We start from the raw sequence: 25,559 nt of genomic DNA, 5'->3' as shown, positions 1-25,559 counted from the left end.
AGCATCACTTCAGACCCTCTCGAGGGAATGCTACAACTTAAAAAACAAGGGTCAAGTGACAGAGGAGAAACCAAGCTTCTCTGACTGTCTCTTTACACAATAAAACCTCTTGTTTTTTTCTGACCAAACAGTTCCTGGAACCAGAGAAATTTACTCTGAGTCAAGAAAACATGGAACTAAACCTTTGTTTTTGCACATTCCATCGCATCAATGACGAACCATGAAGATTAGACAAATTAGACCAATGACGGATTAAAAACACAATGACGCAATGCATCTACACAAATAGAAAGTTTTGCAATCCAGTGTTGCATGACTCTGATGTTTTGAGTGGAATGAATAAAAAGGAGACACACGTGGGTTTAACAGAGACTGAAAACTCCAGATCGTCTGTTCTGCATTCAAGAATCTGCTGAGGGTTAGATGGTTATTTATTTTCTGCTTTAGAATGGAACCAGAGTGAAACAATCAGCAAATGAATCTCTCTCTCTCTCTCTCAAACTAGTCTTTAAACATGACTAAACATGTCCAACTCTTATCCTAACACTGATATCAATAACAACTTGTGTTTCCTCATTTTTGAAAATTTGGATCTGTACACAAGTTCACCAGGTTCAGGTCTGTGTTTGTGACAGTGAGACTTGCTAAACTTAACCAAGAACGTTTGAAGTGGAACAAATTTGATTCCCCGTTTCCCACTCTTTCATCAATTTGTCTTTTTTTATACAGTTGACAATAACAACATGACGGGGGATGAGGACAGGGAGAGATGGGAAGTGACCAGCAACAAAGGCACCGGAGTCAGAGGATGTTCGTGTGCGTTTGTGATGGTAACAAGAACAAGGAGGAAATACGAGAAAATATGTTAAATCCATCTGCTCCTCTGCATAGATTAAATATACTTCGCAACACACACACATTCACAAAGAAACAGACACACACACACAGACACAAGAAAAGTTTTATCTGGAATAGGTCAACAAAAACAACTACACCCACACAAACACACAAACACACACCTGCAGTCTTCCGATGGCCACTAGGCAGTACTTCCCGGTCTGACCTGCCTCTGTATCTTCGTCTGGTATAGTCATACCTGAGGAAAAGAGATAGGCAGAGAAAGAGAGAGAAATGTTGAAGAGAGAGAGAGGCCATTTAACAAACATTCCTCACAAAGCGTGAACACTTATTTTTCCATTTGCTACTTGAACTTTTCAGCAGTGAGTGGTAATCTAGTGGCCGACACAGCCACTGCTCCCTTACAATGAATTATAAATCATGTTTTCAACATCAAGCCTCCACACTGTAAGAATGTTTTCTGCCAAAACACCAGACTTCTGCAACATGTTTTAGAAAATTCCACCTCACAATCTTGTGTCACTTTTCTCTCTCATTTTAAAGAGAGCTGCTTTTACTTTATTATAAGCTTTGGCGTGGATACACAGTTACATGTGTGTGCTTTCTCTTCAGGCCCAAGAACATAAACACATTCATATATATATTTATATAAGAGTTATAAAACGTCTGTAATATGTATTTTATTTTGCTGAAATTCCTGACCAGTCATCTATGGCAGTTTACCAGACAGCTGAGAGAGATGAGCCTTTGTCAGGCAAAACCATGACCCTGTCCTCACTTGTGGACACATTCCTCTCTTCTAACACAGTTTTCAGTCTGCAGCCATTTTACTGCTGCTTAATGTACAAGGCATCTGTGTCTGCGCCACGTCTCTATTGTCCAACTGTGTCTTATAAGTGTTACGTGCGTGTGTCTCGCATGATGACTCTCTGCCAGAAGCATTTTGTCCCAAATATTCCAGAGTATTTTTAGTGCAAGGAAGCAAAGCATGTGTCAGTGATTTCAAAACACATATGGTATTTGTGTTATCGCTTACAATGTTCCAGCATGACCTCAAAGTTTTGAGAGGTGATTTAGATGTGTTTTACTTGATGTTGTTCAGCTTCAACACCCAACTACACACCTGGTCTGAGAAGGCACATTCTAATGTCTGCAAACGCTGCACTCTCTGTGTTTGTGTATACTGAGAGTTCATCTGAGGCCTTATACTGATACTTTAACAGCTACTAAGATGACTGAAATTTAAAAGAAATAACTACCTACTTCTAAAATACTTCTAAAACAGGTTCATCTAAAATTGAATAACATTTTAGATGAATTTATTCTGGTCAATAACTCTAAAGTAATGACCAATGAGCAGTCCCAGAAAGAAAGAGCTAGAGTGATGTGACTACAAGGTCTGGCTGGGTGTGGATGTTGATTTTGGCAAGTAAAAGAAAATGGTCAACATAGGTCGCACCACATCAGAAAGGTGTGGTGGAAACATGGGTATAAATGTCTATAAATATTAGACATATCACCAAAGAATATCACCAAACCTATACTTTAAATACGAGTCTTGAATTGAATTTGTTGAATGGTAAAATTAGTTCAGGGTCTGCAAGAAATGTAATTAGGTGGTGAAGCAGTAGAGAAAATACACATTGGTCCAAGGCTTTAGTTGGCTGAGGGCCCATTATCTAAGTTTTTGTCTGCAGGTCAGTGAAACAGTTGGACTGGTTGCAGGTGAGCTTTAAGGATTATTTTAGTGCAAAGTAACAAATGTGTATTTTGGCTGACCACAGCGGCTGTCCAATACGTGCTTTTTACAGTCCCTTCCAAACCACTCACACCCACTGGATAGGATACCAGAGCTACACAAGCTGTTGAAGATTTGTGGTTGACTCCAGGTCGTGATCCAGAGCCCACAGCTGCTTTAGGTGAGACCAGGCCACGCTCACTCCGAGGTGAAGTTTGGCTTAAGCAAGGATAGAGAAAAGAGCATGGAGCTGTGGATGTTTACAAACCTGCAGGGGGCCAGGCTTTGATGTAGCCAGTGCAATGCACCACAGAGTACTGAGCTTCTCCTTCTTTTGACGGTCCAAGGCCATTCCTGTCCATTAAACACAGACACACACAGACACGGGAGCATGTTAAATATACTTTGTCCTGACTAAAGGAGTGTACTTCTCCCCTTAAATTGGAACTTTTCCTAAACAAACTCCACACTGTGTAAATCTGACAATGCTGTTTAGATGTGTACGGGGTAAACAGAGGTTTTCTAAAACAATGACCCAAGCCAGGCCAGTGATCGTTAGAGGTAAAGAAGATCTAAATGTCTTCTTTACCTCTAACGATCACTGTGAAAGTTCATTTTAAATGCCAAATACACAAGAGCTGTTGTAAGTAATCCTGGATTTATCTTCAAATGACATTTTAAAATTAAGATTTCATCAGAATAACTGCTAGTTTAAGGACCAGTCTCTTATCTAGTGGTGAAGTTGCATATTGCAACCAATTGAATATACCCCTCACCTCACCCCTCCCATTCTAGGCATGTTGGAAAACCTTCGGTGGACCCCAGGTAACATAAAATGTTACTCTCTAGAGTCTGTGTTTTGATTTTCCCATTCGGGGCTATTTTAGAGACATGGCAGTGCAAGATGGTGTCCTCTGTGGGGAAGTAAAACATCTCCACATTGCTGTGTGCCTCATTGTATAAACTGTAGTACAGTGGTCCAGCCTTTTCGAGCCCAAGATCACTTTTTAATTCCAAACTTAAGCCGAGATCTACCATTACATTACATTTCATTAAAGGCTGAATGTAAAAGAAATAAATATATACAAAGAGAGGCAGTTGTGCAACTTTTTCTATTCAATGCACAATATTCAAATTAATATCACTTCATATTTACAATGCAAAATATGTAGCTTCTCAGTTCCACAACATGTTCTGCAGAGGAGCTGCTACTGCAGCACAATGTTTGTACATATAGGCTTTGATTTGAATATGGCCACAAATGTGATTATTACCCTGTATGAAAGAAGTCCCTTGTACTCTAATAAATACCAGTACTACACAGTATGAAGCCGTGCATCTTCCGCTCTTGCAAATATTTCACAATAATAACCCCTTTTTAAACAAGGGAATGGATTCCATCAACAGAAACGCTGGAGTGCTTTTATTTTGAAAAGGCATACAGAAAGTGTTGCAACCATTTGTTTGTGACATAAATTCATCAGATAAACATTAAAACTCAGGTTAAAGATCATTTTCTCTGTTTATTCTGCTGTGAACCACAATGTTTATCTGTCTATGACACAAATGTATTTACAACACTTTCCGAACACGTTTCAAAGTAAAAGCACTCCAGCGTTTCACCTTCTGAATCCACTCATTTGTTCCAACGGGTCTTTGATTGTTATCGACAGACCGAAAGATGCGCATCTTCATACCGTAGAGTCTTGACATTTACTTTAGTACATGAACCAACTTGTTCTTGAAGGAAATGCAGGCGATAAACCTGCAACTCCACCGCCAGTAACGGACACACCAGTTAGATACCAGTTATTATTGAGTATAATTACATGTTAGGTAGGAGGGAATTGCTGAAATTGATTGGTGTTTTCAGTAGCCTATAACGCTAAATGCGAATCACGCCCTCACTGCAGGAACATAAAACACTAGGCACTATTTATTTTCAACAATTCCTTTGTTATATTTGGTTTCATTGTCCTGTTAAAGTAATGGCTTTAAGGCTCACTTGTATATACTGTATATTAGTTGTGTAACAAACAGCTAATCAGTTCATCTGTACATATTTATTTCCGTATTCAGACTGTATTGGAAGTGAACATGGCTTGTATCAGAGGCTTGTTAATAACGGTAAAATGAAGAGATTGAATGGAAAGGCAATGTCTCTGATGAAAAATGAGAAATGTAATTTTTAGTAGTAGGAGGTGGTCCTTTCAAAGCTTCTGTGGAAAAAAAAAATTTGAAAGCTGAAATCCTAAACGCCGTCTTGGCTCATTAACATGCACCATTGAGACAGTCTCTAACTTGGACTCTCCAGCTTCCAGCTCCAGTTGACAGGCTTTAATGTCTAATGACGGGGTGATGATGACCTCTTTGTTTTCAGCCTCCAGCTCGTTTGTAAAAAGTTTGGCAAATCTTTATCATGAAAAGTCAATTTGCTTTGGCTCCTTGCAGCGTCTGTTCACACTGTTCAAGACCTGCATTAAAACTAAATGACTGATACAGAGAAAACGTCTAAATCTGATGGTTATTGGAAACGATTCACCTTCAGTTAGAATTCTAAACCGATGCGCCGGAGGGCATCAGAGATCGCTAAGATCAGTATGTCTAATTTTTGACTGTGTCATGACTTGATGACAGAAGTTTGTGGTAAATGTGCCAGATCATGGATCTGCAGCAGAGGATGGTGGTGTTGAGTACACAAAAGTCAAATGTTGTTCGAGTCTCTTTACTCTTCTTCGTATTTTCTCTGCATATTCAAATAACCTGTTATATTTGTTAACACCCACACTGTGTATCTCCCATAATGGCTCCATTTAAATATGACAGGACTATTATGGAAAGAGCTGTAACGCATGCATCATATTTGACATCTGGTATTTGAGAGGGAGCTTTGCCACTAAATAACAATATCAACTGATGAATTTGTTTTGGCTGTTTTATACAGTCAAAAAAGCAGCAACAGAGCATGTTAAATTGTGACTCATATTTAATTCATATTTCCTCTCACAGGCTTTATGGAAAACATTTTGCAGGATATTCCTTGGGTAATGAAAGCAGTTGGCCTGCAAGAAAGTAAAACAATGTTTTTAAAAGCCTGATGGTCTGATGATTATTGTGGTTTAGCAAAGTTGGTTTCTTTTTCCTTTCCTCTTTCTAAGCTGATCTGCCACGAGAAGAATCATCCTCACAAATCCAAAGTGGCTTACAGAGTTTTGTGGTTTATTACATTGCTTTATTTGTCTTGGCACATACCAGTGGTATAATTAAATCTCCCAAGGTGGATTTAACCTTTCACTGCTGAAACCTTTACATAAATGTGACAACAGTTTCAACTTGAGCTCTGTTTGACATGTTACAGGTTCATTTTCAAAACCTTCTATTTATGCACATATCTAATGCTGCAAAAATATGAATCTAGCAAATAGCAAAATGCAATATTATGATAGAAATGGTTTCTCCTCTTTAGATATATAAATCATTAACCATTACCAGTTGTACGTTAAGTGATATTATAGAAGAAATATCAGGGGGTTAAGCCTAAGGTGGTGAATGGGAGACACAGGATGAGGCAGAAAGACGTAGTGGATCACAACCATGATTAGAGAAGCACTTCCTGTACCTGTATCTCTTCCTCATGTTTGACAGACGGTTTAGGGAGATGTGATCCAGAGGAGCACTGCCGCACCTGCATACAAACACAAAAAGCATACATCATGTACTGACACTACTATTGTCTAACTATTGTCACAGCAAAAAACCCTAATTATCAATTTTTTGTTGTGGGGAGGTCTATTTAAATGCACCATAGATACATTGTACAAAATGAAACATTTACATTTTTTAAATAATTAGTTTATTTTATGATTTATTTACTTATTTAAAAAGGGACATGGTGCAGCTCACACTTAAATGTCACACCATGTCAGATTATAGTTACAAGCTCATTAGCAACTGTAGTCCTGAAAACCTTTTATCATGAAAACACTGAAATGTTCAAAATGATCCCAATGATTAGTGATCAGAAGCATATTTAAACACAAACATTAAGTACCAGTTTAATTGGCAAAATAAACAGATGAGATTGCACTTTGACAACAGCTGATTAGAAGAGAATATAATAAAGGTTAAATCTGAAATATATTTATTATATTTATTTTGGGTGGTAGGAACATTGTCCCTTATGATTTCAACTTTATGATGTCCCTGAGCAAAGCTGCATTTTCCAAGATGTCAGAAAAAGGTTGGCAACTTAGATAATCAATAGCTGGATTAGTTTAACACAATGTGGTCTGAATTAATTTCAAGGATGAAAGAGGTAATTTAAAGAAGAGCACAGAGACACACATCTGCCTCTTTGTCTGCTCCTAAATACACATCCAGAAAACTCACCAGCTGTCACACAGATGAATATAGAGACCCACTGTATAAATCTGACCAGAACAACACATGAACACTAATGAACTTGCTGTGCAATTATTTTTAAAATTAGGGTTTGCTACACAGCTTGCCTGATGCATGAGTGAGTGAGAACACTTTGCAAATGTCCAGCTATAGCAGAAGGTGTATTTTTTGTACCATGAGAACAGAAGCCTGACTCCATGCTGTAAGTGTAAAGAATTAATAGAATGAACCCCAAATCAAAGGTTACAGATTAAAGTCAGTTTTTGCCTCCAGTTGAGTTTCCTTTAAGGCTGATGGTACACAGTCAGCGGGTGTTTTTCTGTGGAAAAGGCCCGTCTGGTGGCTACACATTGCATAAGCCTGCCTGGATCTAATCATGGCTCCCCTGAAACATTAGCCTGCTGATCATGCTGTGTTTCTCTCAGACAATGTTTATGTACGTGTCACAGAAGTGAGTGCGTTTCACTTCTTCCTTGAAGTCTCTTTCAGACTGTCCCAGCAGCATGTTGTTTGAATTATGCAGGGCTTGGAATAGCAACAGAACAGAGGAACATGCCAGTCCAACAAAATCTTAACAACACTGCATCGTGTGGCTTTTCATGCGAGTATCAGGCCTTTGTTACTGATCCAGACAAAGCAAGGCTGCAGCAGCCCCTGATGACTCTACGCTCTCTGGCACCAAAACAACCACAGCGTGTCAGAAAGAAATTGGAAAAGGTAGTTTGTTTTGTTAAACTAAACACGAGATCTTGCAAGCCTGTGAAATAGTCGAAGCTGCTTTGATGTAGTTTGTAACCAATGAGAAACTAGGGCTGTGGGACAAACTGTGATATTGTGTCATAGATCACAAACAACGATATTTAGCAAGAAACTGGTTTTGTAAAGGGTCTGACGCTTTGGTACAACAGATGTCAATGATTATTAGAATACTAATGGCAAGCCGGTTTAGTGTAATTAATGAGTGTAGGGAGACATTGGTCATCGAACCAAAAACCTCAGAGGAGGAAACAAATATGTCGTTGTGTCAGAACAGAAAGGCATATGGCCTGAGGTTCATGTGGTGTGAAATGGGTTATGGGTCCATGAGCATCTAAATTTAAACAGCAGGTATGAATCATATATCACACGTTAGATGCATAGTTGTTGCAGAACAACAATTTTGTCATCATCCCCATCTGAAATCTATCAATTTCAGTACTTGTCATCAATCTTTACAACAAAAATGCTCAGAAACCACCCCTTGCTCCTTGCTTCCCCCGTCTGCTACCAACACAACAGAATCTTATTTTGCGGGAAACACTGGAAAGCACTCATTTCTTTGTGAGGACTTGATGATACCTTATCAATTCAAGATAATGCCACTTGTCCTGTGTCGGAGTCCATTTCCTCCTCACTCCCCCTCTGACCTGCGCTCACTTTCCACTTTAACAAAAAACACCATCACTGATCTCAAGTTATTAGGACACGTACAGGACGGATGTTTACTTTGTGTTTGTTTGATTCTCTCTCGAGTTTATGAGACACATGTAAAATAACGTGACGCACAAAGTCATGACATCAGTGTTAAAGTGAGCAGAATGATCCGGAGTCATGATCCGACACCATCGATTTATAACTAAACACATGTGATTATCAGTTTGTGTGAAGAGTAACAGAGACAACCAGACACTCACGCCCACTCCAGCGGCAGAAGATCTTCAGATTACGACGCAACGCGGTGTTTTAACTTCGTTGTTGCAGAAGAAGCGACGTCCCATTTATCCAGGAACATAAATATCAATTCAGAGTGAATTTTCATTTTTCTGTGAAGTATCCTTTTAAATGATGTGTGTATCATTTAGTGGCATCCAGTGGTGAGGGTGCAGATTGCAACAAACTCAACACCCCTAACCTCTCCTTTTACAAGCATGTAGGAGAATCTACAGTGGCCCTAAGGAAGCAAAAAATGCAAAACCGGTCCTTTAATATATGTCGGACCTGTAGCATTCATGTGTCTAATGACAAATAAGAAATGTCTGATTTAGTATCTACATCTGGTATTTCAGTGTTTCAGATATATATTTATTCAACATTTAAATAAATAGAATTACTGGATAAGATGTTCCTATCAGAAAATATTCCTGATAATATTGTAATATTGATTTCGATCCCACTGCTCAACCCTGCTTTTCACCTCTTTGAATATCTTCCATCTAGTTTCCCCCTCTGCCTGTGACTCACCGCGCATAAGTCTGTCTACTATGATTAATAGCCTGAGCAGACCAATCAATCACATATGAAGCAGTGTTGTAAGAGTGTCTGTGGGGCTAATTAGAAACAGCTCAGCAGGACTACTCTCTGTTCCGTAGTAGGCAGTAGCTGAGAGAAACAAACCTGCCATTGCTGTCTTTGTGAATGTCTAATGGCTGTCACTTTGAAAGCAACATATTCCTGATTGCCTGTCAGATTACATGAACCCCTGCTGTTTGACACTGTGTACCATTTTTGCTCGCTCGCATGTCAATTGATTCCCATGTACAGTTACAAAGCAGAGGTGACCTTTTACGAGAGGCTCCATTCGTTCTCAACAAGCTTCATTTTATCCCCTTCTAATTCATTTTACGGAGTCATTATGATCGTAATCTATTACGATCATAATGACTCATAATTAACACTGCTGAAAAAGGACATCTCTAGAGCATGCTCATCATTTCTGTAAGCTTTTCAAAGAAACATGGATTTTAATACTTGCAAACAGAAATTAGATTAGATCAGTTTAATAAAGAGTCGGTCTAAAATTAAAACTAGTTTAACACTGTTACAATTAAATGTGTAACAGTACCAATGCCAGACCTGAAAATGTCAGGATGTCTTGTGGAAACGGCACATTTTAAATACATCACAGCGACATCTTGAAGACAGCAAGTCAACTTGCAGATATGAAAACACACATAATCATAGTCATACTCTCACACAGACACACACCTCAAGCGGCAGATGAAGGAGCGGCGGGATCCCATGCACATCCTCATGGAGGACTGCTGTCCCTCCTTCTTCACTGTTCCTGTCTTCAGGTCCAGAATCCGTCCTGTTAAAACACAAACAGCAGCTCAAATTAGAGTAGTTGCATTGCAAGTACACAGTTAACATCACCATATAAAGCAGTAAAGGTTCACGTATAACAAACAGTCTCTTACTTCTTAGAACCTAGATACTTTTTTACATTGAGGGTGGACAAAGTTGTGCTTTATGTGCTCAGCTGTAATCAGGTACAAAAGAATGAAATGATGAGAAAATACTATCTGGTCCAGTGAGAGACAAAACTGAAGCTGTGCAGTGTAACCAGAGGTCAAGTTTACTAAATATTTTACATCACTGACGGATATTTTTTTTAATGACGGAAAAATCGGAAGACCATCCATCATTTTGACAGATTAGAACAGTGAGGACAACAGCCACAATCTGTGTGACCGCTGTGGGTTACACAGAGGAGCAGAAGGAGCACAGGAGAAAAATTGGTTTGCATGGTGCTGACATGAATAGTGACCACACTGTCAGTGTCTCTTTTCATAGTTTATTTCCGTGCTTTTATCATTTTTTATGTATACAAAATTATATTGTGATCAAGTTCATATTTATTGAGGCACTATCAAAAAGTGCCTCAATAAATATGAAAATCAAATAGACAGGTGATAACAGATTATGAATAAAGTTTTACAACCTTGTCCATCAGAAGTAAAGCATTTATTTTGTTCTTATGTCAGAGCTGGATAGGATTTTCTGATCGTCACTGTGTGAAACTGCCAATGACACCTATATGATGAGGGTTTTTTGAGCTCATCTTGCTTTATTCTAAATAAGGTGTCATTTGTGAAATTGGAGCTCTGGATCTCCTCAGACTCAGCAGGAAGAATAAAGGCAAATTGTTTTTCAGCTCCCAAAATAAAGGTCCCAGAGATGTCTGACCTCCATTATCCCCAGGATTGGTTGAAGCATACACAGGATATTGATTTGGACTAGTTGTAAATTGACGTGCTGCAAGTGATACTGTCGCTAATCTGTCAAAATCCCCTAAGGGTTCATGTAAGGACAAAGTAAACCGAAAGGCCATATTTTATTTTTGTTATGTCTCGCAAACCACAGAGGCCTTCTGACTCCTTGTTTGGGAACCACTGGTCCAAACAATTCAGTGCATTTTCAACTATTATTCAAAACATAAATAAAAATGTATATAAAACACTGGTAATAGTTTCGAGAATCACTTATCAGCATGAGCATATACATATGCTGGTGAACAAGGTCACCACCTCTTCAATATTTCTATCGGGAAAGAGTTCACAGAGTCACAGTCTTGTGACCATATCCATAGTGGATGTCACGGTTATTTACTTGACCAGCAGTTGTGAACTTGCTGTGGACAACAGCAGGTTCTTGTCACTGCAGAGCACAGCCATTTTCAAACCGTCACACATGGAGAACCCCATTCCAAAAATCCTAATTCATTTTTTCAGTTTACTTGTGCAGCAGAACCGCTGTTCACTGCGCGCACACACACACACACACACACACACACACACACACACACACACACACACACACACACACACACACACACACACACACACACACACACACACACACACACACACACACACACACACACACACACACACACACACACACTCAGGGTGAAGTGCTCCTTTGCATATCAGAATTATTCTACAATGCCTTCATGGGCACCATTTATTAGACATCACCATCAGACTGCCATTTGTGTGATCTAAGTGCACAGTAATTTCCTCTACCAATTCTATTTACTGGCATTGACGCAGAGATGAAAAGAGAAATTCTGGTGAAGGTCCAAACTGGCAGCTGATCTCTAGAGCTGCCAGAGGAGGGAGTAGAAACCTAAGGTCTCAGCAACACAGTTCAGACGTCTCAATGTCTTGATAAAGATCACATTTTAGGAACCATCAGTACTTTAGAATAGAGGTGCTGACAGTGAAGCCTAATTATTAATAGAAAAATTATTCTTTATCATTTCCTAACCATGGTTTCTTGTGAAGTCTGTCAAACTCAAAATCTTCTTCGGATTACCCAGGGGAACAGAAGACCCCTGAGGGATTTTGTGTTCCTCGATCACAGGGAAAAAAGTGTTTTGTGTAGGATTGTGTAGACCCCGCAGCTTGGTTGTTACTATAACCTGCGCAATCAGTACCCATCATCATTAGAACAGGACTGATCCTTTAGAGATGGAGAAGGAATTCAGAGTATCTCGCAAATATGCAGTGGACTGGAACTTCCCACGCAAACAAACAACAGTGAAGAGGACGCAGATAGGAGAAAGAAGGCTGACGACCACGGAAAACACAAAACAGACCACATTACCTCATCAACACAGGAAACAAACACAAGCAAACCCACTTTATACTTGATCAATTTAACAGTCACGGTTTGAACTACTCAGCCTCTACAATATACAAAGCAGTTGTATATTGTCTCCAAAGCCCAAACAATTTGAGGAAAACAACTAACTAAAACTTTTCTGAACAATGTTGCAATTGCATTTTAAATTCATGGTCTTTTTTAATGGTCTTCTTATGATTAAACAAGTTTGTATAAAAGGATTATCAAATGTTTTATACATAAATGGAAGAAAAATAATCAGATCATTTGGAGGAGGTAAACTTAAAAATCACTAGGTAGGTTGTGGCTATGCAGACGAGTTCAGGTATGGAGGTAAAATAACTACCACTGTCAAACCTAAGTAGTCAGTGTTAGCTGTCTGGCAAGAGGTTGTCATTGGAAGTTAGGGAAAAGCAAGTGCTTTTGGTTTATTGTGAAATGGATGATGAACGCAATGACAAAACCATTTATTTATTTTTGGGTTGACAGTTATTCTATGTCAGAAGCGCTCCTTGCTCCAAAAACCCTCACAGACAAAACAACAGAATATGGTTTAAGGAGCTGCTCAGATGCCATCAATGACATCAGTCACTTACGGGAGAAACTCTGTGATGTTGCTCCAGCCGTGACAGCTGAGACGAGTGGAATAGCTTCCCTGATGTGCAGTAGAGCACAGAAATCTAGAGAAGAGGTTGTGAAAATGAATTGTACTACATGTCAGGAAGCTCTAAGTGCTAGAGACACCCAGCTGGGTGAGGTGATGTGTCACGGTGTAAACTATTAATCTCAGTCAATCAAGAGTTTCACTGAGAGTTTCAGAGGCTCCTGTTGGAAGCTGATGCACAACAAGTAATCTACCACTCAGATGTGTGCATTGGGACGGACCTCGGGCGGTTGTATTTGCTGAGATATGAAATTGACTGTTTTGTGAAAGTAAAAAGGTCACAGCCTTGTTGAACAGTGCAACTGTGAGTTGCTGGCAGACATCACACTTTTAGTTGGCAATCTGAACAGATTGAAATCTTGCAGGAAAAGGTGGGCTGAAGTAGTTGAACAATGAAATCATTGGTTTTTGAGACTCAAATCACTGCCGCTCATTTTCCAACTCTGCAGGAAATTACCTCCAGCTTACCAAACAACACCATTTACGTGAAAATGATGAAATTTGTTTCTGTACTCACATCACTGATTTCAGTGGTTTTCTGCCGTTATCCATAATAAGTGAGTCTTCTCCATGTTGAAATTTGAATCTCCGATTTGAGAATCAAACCTCACCTGAGAGCAATACTTGCATCACTGTTACCATTTGGGGGAATATTCACTGGTGACTGAAATGTCATGTTTACCGCAGATTTGACTGTTGCATTGGGTAACATGAATCATTATTTACAAACAGCTCCACAGACTAAGGCACACGCACAGGAGCATAGTTCGGTTTCTTTCGCTGATATGAAATGCTCCAGACTTTTAACTAAAATTTGCAAGGTCTGGGACAGAGTATGTCATAATAGCATAATAAGTAATTGTGAGATGTGATGAATTCATAGAAACTGACATGAGCTTCAGCAGAGGAAATACACCAGATATGTGCTGAGAGGGCAAGACTGAGGACAACAGCTGACAGTCACGTTACCATACTCAGTGATGCATTGAGCACTAGGGTTGGGAGTTTTGCTAAAATGTTCCATCAGCCATCGTCAGCCCAACAACCATCTATTGAGGATATATTGGTGCAGGTGTTTGTGTGTGTGTCTGTGTAGGAGCAGCGGGAGAGAGGGAGAGAAAAGACAGTCAATGGAGTCAGAAGGGGCTGAATGAATGCACGCAGCCATGAAAAGAGAGTTTACAGATACATGAAAAGTATCAGTCATTACGTGTTGAAGTGGCGGTGGTTACAAACTCATCATCATATGGACACGGAGAAGTGTAAAAATACATTTAAACTGGAGCATGTCAAAAGACATCAGCTGAGTCGTGTTGGTGTATCTGCATGTCAGGGCGAGCAAGAGAGAGAAAAGGTGAGGTCAGGATGGACTGAATTAATGAATGCATAAATATATAATTTAATATGTAATAAGTGCCATTTCCTAGGTTAATTATTTAGAGAGTTAAATGAATTTGGGAGAAGGTAGGCAATTATATTAGCAAAAAAAAACGATGAAACTGACTCGTATAATATTATCTGACAGCATTTTCAAACTCTTTGTTTTAATCTCGAGCACGTACCTATTTTCGAACTGTACTGCGCAGAAAGACAGACAAGCACTAGTTCACACACAGACTCACACAAGGTAAAAACAATACTATAGCTAGTCATCAGCAACACTGGTGTGGCTGATGACTAGCTATAGGAATACACAGATCTCCACAATATTAATGACCTCAAGAAGATTCCATAACAGTAAATCACTTCTTATTCCGTCAGTGAATTACAGACAGCAACAACTGGTTTGTGGGGAGACAATCACTTGTTCCACTTTAGCTGCGGAATGTTTTTTAGTCCCTCCACATCTGCAGGCTGGAAAAACATGGTTCAACGGTTCAAACAGTCAAGAGCAGAAAAAGGAAAAGAGCCTCCAAAACAAGTTGCTTTGGTTCAACTGAATGAAACTTAACCCTGACAACTGCTGGCACTTCAAAGGCTTCATCGAGTGCTTGTGTATGGGTGCATGCTCACATGTGTATCTTTAACTGTCACACCACTACATGGAGATGACTGTGTTTTGCTGTTTATATAGCCCTCGTGGGTGTTCAGTGAGATGAGGAGGGCCTCTGGGGTCAGATGGACAAACTGACTGACACTTGAGTTGGAAAATGTCATAACAATTGGAATAGGAGTGAGTCATCTTAGTGTTTCGTGTCATGACACTGTCAATAAGTTGAGTTTATGGATGAAGAAGCTGTAAAATACAAGGTGTGTGAGACTAACAATTCTACATCTGTTATGTCAATGTATCACACAAAAACACCTTTTTATCAGCATTTAATCGCCATGATTTACAGTGACATGAATTTTGGATCGACTCAGTATTGGCAGATTTCTAAATTTAACAGCATTGGATCAGCATGAGGGCCAAAGAAACTTGATCAGGTCACAACTAGCAATAAGTGACAATTGTGTTATTTATTTATTTGCTATATTATAATTTTGACACTGGAATTATAGAATGTGTTGTTTGTTTGTGTATATGCAGTTGGGGAGGGTCACGAAGACATGTGATGACTCTCAGCCAAACCTAACAAACACAAGCAAATACAAACTCATTGGCTCAACTGTGCAGCCTCCACAGTGCCATGGAACACTGAGAGGATTAACAAGACTGTGTTGCCCTCTAGTGAGCACTCTGAGCATTTTAAAAACACATTTTAACATTTTAAATGTCAGTGCCATATTACACAGTACCCGTATGCATCTAGAATTATTATGAAAGATAGAAGATATGGAGATTAAACATGGGGAAAAAAAGATTATATCTCTGCCTAAACCTGGTAAAAATGTCATGTCGCTGGATTAGAAATAAAGTGATTTCATACTGCAATTGAGAAGAGACCAAATGAAAAAAGTCCAATTTGAAGTACAGGCTTTGGTATTTTTTGGTTTAAAGAAGTGAGCACTTTGACATGAGACCTTTTGTAAACCACAAGCTGACTGTTAGTGAAGTGGCAGTACTTCCTCTACCTGTCATGGAGTTCTCTGTGGTGCTCAGCTGTTCCCTCAGCTTGTCAACATCGTCGGGGTGGACCTGCTCATACAGAGTGCTGCCAAACCACTCGGATTGGGGGTGGTTCAGCACCGGCGTCACTGAGTCAGACACATAGATGACCCGGCCCGTCTCTGCTGCGACAACAAACAGGAATCCGTCCGCAGCCTCCAGGATCAGATGTTTTAGTTCCTACGGGCAGTGGAGAGGTTCATCAGCACAAAGTCTTCACCCCACACACAAACAAACACAAACAAATTATATCAGATATATGTTTACTGATTCTGTACTATAGGAGGGAAGGAATCTACTTTAGATTCAACTCAAATTAAGAGGCAGACTTAAAATGTAGGAGGCCGCCTATTTCTAATCAACTGTACATTGTATTACATTCATCAATTAGCCTTAATTACAAAGTGAAAGTCATGATGCTCCAGCATCAGTGTTCTTTCATTATCTTCACCTCACAACTAATATATCTCAATAAGACAGACACTGAGCTTGTTAAATGAACCAACAGGCTGTGAGTCATTTGACAATGACACCTGACCATGACAATGTCCTTCCGTTGTCCAAGTCCACTGATTATAGACTCGATATTAGTAGGCAGCGATCTGCCTACTGCTTACCCCTAAGTAAATTCGAGTTTTAAATTGTGCACTACTGAACAGTTATTTTGTGTAGATCCAATTTAAAGAAATTTGTTAATTGTTACATGTTCATTTGGTTATGTCAATTTTTTCTGTTCATTGCCAAAAAAAACTGAGCCAATGAACATGTTTTACAGTGTATTTTTTAAGTTTTAAGCTGATAAAGCTCTGCGTTTCTGTGAGTACAGTACCTGTTCAGTGAGAAAGGAGGGCTTATAGGCCCCATCAGTGGATGTGTTTCCAGTGCCCCTCATGGATTTCATGTGGGAGACAGCCATACGCAGGATGGTAAGCTTGTCAGGTTTCCGGGCTAAGGCGCTGCAGGTAGGGACCATGTCCGACAACTCTGTGATGTACTGAGTCATTTTGTTGCGTCTGCGTCGCTCAATCTCACTGTGGTTCTCTCTGAAACAGAGAGGAGTAGTTATACACTTGTAGAGGGTTCAGACAGGTAACCAGCAGCCTACCTTGTTTTAACTAATGAACTATGATGCAACTAATCATTATTTCTGTACAAAACCTCTCCAGTATTTTGACCATGATTCAGGTTTTGTTAATGTCCCTAAACTGCAACGTGTGATCTGTCTGAGTCTGAACTGAAATGGATGATTTTTACATTATGACTCTTTCTATACAAGTGACCCCACATTGTTTGGAATCACTAATAAACTGTCGGGATCAATGTTATGGAAAAACAAGTGATGATATATAACTAAATAAAATTGTGCAGGTCAGCCAGTAGTAAAGTTTCTCTCTGACTGAGGGGACTTTTCTTTCACACAGCAGGAGGGACACACAATGATGCCAAAGAGACTCTTGGACACATTGTGCCCTGGATTTCTGAAGACACTCTGCAGCTACCTCATGCTGATAATCCATGAATTGACCTTCCTACTTTTAATGATATCAAATTTGAATGCCAAAAATAAATAAATTAAAAGCCCACAAAATATGTTTCTTGTTGAATACTGTTATCAGGAAGGCGGAGGGAGGGGTCCCAATCACACTCTTGTATGTTAGCACATCCATCAGGCAGGATGCCGCAGGTTTAGCTGCAGGTTTCACAGCCAGCACAGAAAATGATTATGTTGTGCCTAATTCTCACGAAACCAAAACAGCTTCATCTGATAAGTTTAGCTGACTCAAACAACCCTGGCATGAAAGGTGGCCTCATTGTAAAAGACTGCCATTTGATTGGTTAGAGATTAATACATTTCTGTGAGGTCATTCATTTTCAGTTCACTTTGAAGCTAAGTTAACAACCGATCTTTCAGTCTTTTTGTGGTCTGATAAGAACTTTCATATTGATTGAAAAACTAACTAGCAAATACACCTTTCCAATGTATTCATATATATTATCATGATTTTTTTTTTGATGACTTGTCCGTAATTCACTTTGTATGGATCAGATCAGGTGTGACGTTCGAAGTTTGTGGTACAGCCTGTTGATCCCTAAGCCAATGGAAAATCCTCTTGGGCCCCAGTTGGTTCGGCCTACCTGGCGTATCTCTCCTTACCCCCCAGGAATCTGATCATCATCATACCTGCAGAAGAGAGAGAGAGAAAACAACATGTAACACACTTTGAATACATACAGATGAAAGCATCATGTAACGGCTTCAGAATCCTTATTCTTCACCTACAGTGGTTGTCACATATTAATGCTTGACAGGCGATGGTTTCTGTATGATGATAAAAACATGAGCAAAACTAAAGAAAAAAAACAAGCTGTCATGACATGTGTGACACATGCAGTAATATAACTCTTCTGTACTACTCTGAGGGAGGTCAGGATACAAAACGATGCTCCTCTCACATTCTGGGATAGTGGACTTTTTTCATCTCAGTTACATTAATTCCCAAACTTGTCTGCAAACATCTCAGAGGACAAGGTGGCTTCACTCAACTCAACTTTACAACAGTAAAGTGAGTAAAGCAGCAATGCAGGGGGTGTCATCTGAGCACACTCAGGTTTTAAACAGACACTCAGTTTTCACCCTTTCTCACACTGAAAATGGACAATAAGCTTAATAGACATTTGATCAGTTTACATAAGTTATATATCTTGGTTAAACAGTCAAATAAACCCAAAACTGTATTTACTCAAATTCAATCACAAACAAAGCCACAAATCAGGTTGCTGAAATTGGACTGGATACACTCAAATACTAAAACAGTCTGTTATGTGAGCTAGAAATGTGACTGGGATGACTGTAGCTTCTCCTTAGTCATCTCAATGTCCAAGATACTGATGTTATATCCCACAAAATGCTAAATCCTCCTAAATCCTCTAAAATATTGTGGATTGGATTGACTCCCTCCATCTGTCTGCAGCTGTACATCACTACATACAGAGAAGCAGGGAGACAGCAGCAACTGTTCACTTTTATGGGAATAACATATGCACATAGTGTATATACAGTGGTCATTCTTGTTATGCTGCTAACTGCAGTTCCTCAAGTGTTCAGCAGAGAGCAGCTCCTTCTCCCATTGTTACCACTCAACTTAGAAACAAATCCACTGCTGTTTCCTCAGCTCACAACTAAAGTACTTACTGTACACCCTACATTCTTACACAATATGACAACATGAGAACAAAGAAAAGGAAAAACAAGCTGAGACAAATTAAATGTGGAGGACAGTTGAGATGCAGTGACAGAGTCTCTCCTTAAAAAACTAATACATTACAGAGCACTGTATTTGTGATGGAGTGAAGGAAAACGTTATGAGGTGTCAATGCTACAAACAGAGGGTATCTGCTGGGTTCTCAAACACAACTTTGGGACATTTTTTAAAACAGAGCCATGTATATTGTAAGCCATTTTGAATCAGAGTGCAGTAAATTGTATTGTACTGGCAGATACCAAAATGATCTCAGTGAAGTAGTTTAAAAGCATTTCAGTCCAGGCCAGTGTTTTCTGCTTTCTGTGTTCTCACCTTGAAAATTTGCTAGGTCCCTCTCCATCTTCATCATCAAATTCCATTCTGAGAAACAAGGAAACACAGTTACTACTTCTATTACACCGAACGACGAGAGTGCTCCCTCAGGACTAAAATCTCTGCAAGACATACAGTTTATATAACATATAGGTGTATTCACAGTGACCTGAGACAATAGAAAACATCCGTTTGAAACAATGAAGTTCTCTCCCAATTGGTTCTGCTGCTGCAAAGCGACAAAGTTGTGTCTGATGCCAAATTAACTAATAGATCAACCAATAGACCCCAGGCACATAGATGATCGATTCTGTAAAAGTCAAAATCAGTACATGTTAGAAAAAGTCAGGAGCAGGCATACAGTTAACAGGACAGTGCACAATAACCTAATGGAGTATTAGAGTATAGAGTATAGCCACATTTTGCAGCAGTGATATCACCACTGCTCCAGCTAAAAGAAGGGAAGTGAGTGAATCAGTGGGCTGTATAAATGGCAGAGATCTGGCTGAGGAAATCAGTAATCCTCTCTCCACTAGTGTGATGACAGAAACAAGCTTAGTCTTTTAAATGACAATTAAGAAATCAGCTTACTGGAGAAAACAGAACGAACCTGGTTACATTAGTGTTTGTAAACACACTGCTACTTGATTATTGTCATCTCTTTCACCGTAGGATTTCACAGCATGAACAGTGAAACCAGAAACCAAGCGAACTTGACAAGATCATTTGCAGCGAGCTCAGGCAGAACACCTAATGAATTATCCACCTTTACACATGCACACACCGACACAATGATCTTATTAATTGTAAGGACACTCCTTACACTAAATGCGACCATCACAACTTCATATATGAATACCTCAACCCAACACCTACCCTAACCGAAATCCGATTCCATCCTTAACCATAAAACCTTGGTCCTACCCTTTAAACAGCTTTTTGAACGTGTGACGACTGACTACCATGTCCTCACAAAGCCAGATTACGCTTTGTCCACACAGCCATGGAAAGACATACAAACACACACTCAGCTAAATAAATAAAGCAACAATGGCAGACACGAGCAGTCCCTGTGGGCTCCCTGTGCCATGTTTATTTTCTATGTTACCTACATCTAGGTCTGTATTATTTATTCATGTTTATGTAGGCCTAATGCCTGTGCATGGGTTAGATGCATTACTTGGGCCCCGGAGGATTATATGTAACCCCCCCCCCATACACACAAACAAATATAGCAAGTCTAAAGCACTCCTCCACCATATTTTATAACCTCAATCTACAACTGCCATTTACAGATAATTTCTACTTTAAGATCATTTTATAAGATGTCCCTCTAAAAGTCATAACACACGGCTCAAGAACCCAAAACTTCACCCAAACGATTTAAACACTATAGAAATATATATAAGATATAGTTCATTTACATTAGTGCTTGTGTTTTGCACATGTAATCAGCTTAACCCAGTTTAAGAAACCTGGATGGGATTCTTATCCTAGCATTGAGAAACCAAGGAAAAAGGTATTGTCAGAATATTCATGTAGGCAGGGAAACTAACAAAAGCAATCACTGGTGGCTGGCAGCAGTACTCCAAATTATTTGTAATACTTTGGCACATATACTAGATAGTTGAAGGAAAAGTGTAAAAGAAAAGATAAGGATTATATTACAAGTTTATGCGTTAAGTTTACAGTCTGTGCATTGCGACGAGAGGGAAAGACCAGATGAGACAAGAGTCAGAGGAATAAGTGGGGCCAGTGTGAGAGGGGTTTCATTTCTCTACAATCAAGCACATTTTAAAAAATGTTCAACAAATGAATCTTGAGCTTCATTCAACTCATTATTTTAATTCAAAAGACCACAAGACTAACTCATGTTTATAAGTTCTTATGTTGGAAAATTAAAACAAGACATTCTATATTAACTTAATGTGAATCAACAAAACTCACATTTATGAGTATTGTGTCTTATGGTAGCAGGTCTGAGAACACGAATCTGACACAAACACTGTTACTCCATTAAACAGTGTGAGATTACTGAATAAAAGAACACCAGGTTGTTAATTATTAACATGGACCTGTTATCTAACATTACCAAAGATGTGTCTACCAAAGCTCCCAGAAGCTCATTTGCAAGAGTTAGAATTTGCAACCTGGTGATTTTGGAACATCCTCAACAGGCAGGTTTGCGGTTACATCAAACACAACAGAGGGATGTTTTAGTCACAACAAGATGAAACAAATACTCTGTGCCTTTTCTGAAGGATATGATGTATAATGAACTGAAAACTGGTAGTTTTCTCTCAAGTTCAATATCTAAATGAATAATGCTCCACCCACATGATGATAATATGCATGACTGACATGAATTCCCCTCCAACACTGTAAAAGGGTTGTAAGAATACCTGTATATAACTTCTAAAGTTTAAAATGTCACTAGTTAATGTGACAAAAAGCAAGAAACAACTCTTATCCAGCCACTGGGGACCTTTAGTGTTGTTTTCATGTTTTGAACCTTTGCTGTAGTAAATACATGTGTAGTGGTTTTCACAGCAGGTCAGCAGTTAGAATACTCACCCTCCTGATCTCCTCTTGCCCCCGCGGCCTGGCACGGTACCTCCCATCCTAACCTGGCCAGCACCAACTGCTCCGGGCATCCCTACTGTCCCTGGCAACTCACTGCCCATCTCTGCAGGATACAACAAAAACAGTGAACCGGCAGAGGGTTAGCACAAGAACAAACAGAATAGAAAAACATTTGTCATCATTAAATCTCATTACTGTACCTGTATCAACAAAAAATGTCAAAAGATACACAACCTCAATTGTAAGAAAAACACATTTAAGATTATCCTGGTATTTTAAATATGTGAGTAAATATCACACCACACTGACAACAACATAATGTGGAGATAACTATAAGTCCACCAAGGTGCAAACTCACCTGGCTTTTTAAGGGAATGGCAGATATCACTCTGATTGGTGTATCCCATGTTGCGGCCAAAACACATCCATGATTAATTAAGTTCAACCCACCAATGCACCTGGCAAGGCAACCTTTTTTCCATGACTTGCTCATGAGCTGTAGTTGGTGCTCTTACATCATCAAATATAACCCTAAATGATAAAGGTTAAAAAGATGAAAATCAGGCCCTCTGAACATTAGTCTTACTTTAGTCTCCAGATCTATATTCCACAGCAGAATTGAGAACTGATGGGGACACTTGTCTGCAAAGACGTGCAGAGTGAGGCCTGCAGCTCTGCCTGGATACCCAACTCTATCTGATGATGTTTTGGACATACACATCCTTTTTCTTGTACAGGCCCTTTAAGAAGCTTTTACTCAGTAATGACAGAGGTAAACAATGTGCCTGCTGTTCAATAAAAAGCACCTGTGCTGTGTGTCATTGAGTCTGAGGGGAATTACACTGCAAGCCAGAGCAGACTCCATCATCCTCTCATATTTCCCCCTCTTTCTCTGCCACCGCATTATTTCCCCCTCATTCATCCACAAATCCATTCTATTTGCTTTACTGTTTTCCTCTTCATCTCCCCGCTCTATTCACTCACTCAGTCAGATGCAATGGATTGGCCAAACAAACCCTCTGGTATGCACCAGTGCACCAAGTAACATAGTTAATATTTGATAGTGCACATTCCCCCTCTGCTTTGCTCCCAGAGCCCCACACACCCCCACACACACCCCCACACACGGCCTTCCAAGAAGCAGTGTTCCATCATTCATTCATGAAGTGGGTATGAGTAACTCACGGATGTAAACTAGCATAATTTGATGAAGAGAGATCTCCATCAGTGTGGTCACTCAGCCTGGTGGGTGAACTGACCAAATATGCACTCTAATACACAACTGAAACAATACATTACCTAATTTGAGAGTCTCACTGATCTACATTATTGGTGTAGGGTCTTGTCAGACCTTCTATTAACATCTGTTCTGGCAGATCTGATCACAAGGATAACTCAAAGTTTGTCTGTTCACATCTGATAACTTTATTTGTATAGCATGTATCTAAACAAGGTTAAAAAGTGCCTCACAAATTAATGGCAATGAAAACAAATAATAAAACTAATAACAAGTAAGGTAAAGGTAGGGACATTCAACAAAATTTGAATATATATAAATTGCAATAAAATGCATCCTGAATGTGTCTCCTGTGACCACTTGATTGGTATCAGATCTTACTTCCCTGCTTTATACACAAATAATTTCTGTCCACACACACATTTACAGAAGAGTAAAAATATGTTTAATTGATTATGAAGCTGTAGTAGGTCATAGGCCATCAGCTGACCAGGCGTTCTTTTATTTGATGCCCAGGATATTCGTGACCACATACTTTTAAGACCACCTCCGAAAGTGGTCTGAGTGATCAGATCTTGATACACATTAAGAATGCATTTGGGTGCATCCCCAAACGGACAAGTCCATGTGTTAATTATTTGGCTAAGTCGTGTATCGTTTTAATTTTAATTATTGCATTTATTATAAGTTTTCTGCACAGCAAATTGGTCAAATTTGAGCAATAGTTAAATTTGAGTATAGTTAACAAATGATCCCATGATGGAGTTAATGTCCAACACTGCATATACGAGTGTTGAGAAAACTAATCTGGTTAGAGTGAAGACTTTAATTCCATAAAGAGTCAATAATTACACTTAATTAGTGTTACGGTACTAACTCTCCAAAAAGAGTTAAATTAACAGTCTGTGATGTGGACCCATATAGACACTTCAAAAGAGTTGAAATCAAATCTGACAGAGTTATTTTGGGTATGCTGATTTTGCTGTGTGGACAACTACATGCTGGCCACAGAAACTATTCAACGATCATCCACGCCAAGCACAACTCTTTCTCCCAGAACACTTTACTTGAGAAGTATACAGTTAATGTTCACCAGCATGCACATAACCAACAGTGAAGGTTTACTATACAGCTGATTAGCGACAGCAGAATAACAATGTCCATCTCTTGGACCAGATCAGATTCAGGCTCAAATGTGTATGGATGTTATGTTATGTGACTTTTAGTGACTTGTTGGCTACTTTCTTATTTTTAGTTAGTGGGTTTTAGTTTTAGGAGACTTGTACTAATAATGCCTGTTTAAGTCAAGTGTCCATAAGGCCAAACATTCAAATTTGAGTCAAAACGGCATCATTTACACTATGTTTTTTGCCTAAATGTCCTCTGATATCCTCCTCTGGAGCTGTGTTCGTGTGTTCACAGCAGATCTAAAACATGGTGAAAATGACATTGTTTCGAGTTGAATTTGAATGTCGGGGCTTACAGACACTTGGATGACACCACAGGAGCAGTATGGTGTTGGTTTTTTACGTTTGAAGAAGTGGTGTCAATGGAATGAATGGGTCACCAGTTACAGGTCTGTCTTGGACTTGCTCTTAGTTTAGCTGCTTTAGGTCTAGATTGTCGGGGGACACTCTTTCCTCTTCTCCCGCTATATCACATTAATGTCTCATTAATACCTTTTACTGACTTGACTTCTTCCCAGGACTCCTTGTGCTTTATCATTTGCAGATCCAGGATCACTGCTGCGGCTTAACAGGGTGCGACATCCTCGGTCATTGACCCTCAGCAAGAGTAAGGAAAAATTACCAAAAAACATCCTGTTAACATCCCCCCCGCTGATGTAAATATAAAATATTTCAATATAAAGGGCCCATTCTAGGTTAAATAAACATTTGTTTAATTTAGATGAAACACACTCATGAGAACATCACTAGGATTATTTTGTATAAAATTTCTGTCAATAGATCCCTTTCACCTAAATCTTATACACCGGACCTTTATGTTAGATATAATGTTACTGGGTGTCTATGGTAATATTTTTGCCTGTTAACTATGTCATATGTATG

General features: G+C 39.3%; 1 protein-coding gene across 2 annotated transcripts in view; it reads right to left on the bottom strand.

Annotated features, from left to right (window-relative positions):
- Positions 1 to 25,559, bottom strand: part of arnt2 (aryl-hydrocarbon receptor nuclear translocator 2) — a 55,238-nt gene that overhangs the window by 26,150 nt on the left and 3,529 nt on the right. The window contains exons 2-9 of one of the 2 annotated variants that reach the window (XM_047339351.1): positions 22,245 to 22,356; positions 19,671 to 19,718; positions 16,925 to 17,126; positions 16,062 to 16,275; positions 9,962 to 10,064; positions 6,216 to 6,281; positions 2,865 to 2,950; positions 1,020 to 1,096 (exon numbers count right to left, since the gene is read on the bottom strand). In XM_047339351.1, the coding sequence (XP_047195307.1) occupies positions 1,020 to 1,096; positions 2,865 to 2,950; positions 6,216 to 6,281; positions 9,962 to 10,064; positions 16,062 to 16,275; positions 16,925 to 17,126; positions 19,671 to 19,718; positions 22,245 to 22,356 (908 nt within the window). Of the gene's footprint in view, positions 1 to 1,019; positions 1,097 to 2,864; positions 2,951 to 6,215; positions 6,282 to 9,961; positions 10,065 to 16,061; positions 16,276 to 16,924; positions 17,139 to 19,670; positions 19,719 to 22,244; positions 22,357 to 25,559 lie in introns of both variants that reach the window. The other variant, XM_035152207.2, reaches the window with a different exon arrangement.

The sequence above is a fragment of the Hippoglossus stenolepis genome, chromosome 1, assembly GCF_022539355.2.
Source record: "Hippoglossus stenolepis isolate QCI-W04-F060 chromosome 1, HSTE1.2, whole genome shotgun sequence".
Taxonomy (NCBI): domain Eukaryota; kingdom Metazoa; phylum Chordata; class Actinopteri; order Pleuronectiformes; family Pleuronectidae; genus Hippoglossus; species Hippoglossus stenolepis.
This window is presented reverse-complemented; position numbering and strand designations above follow the sequence as displayed.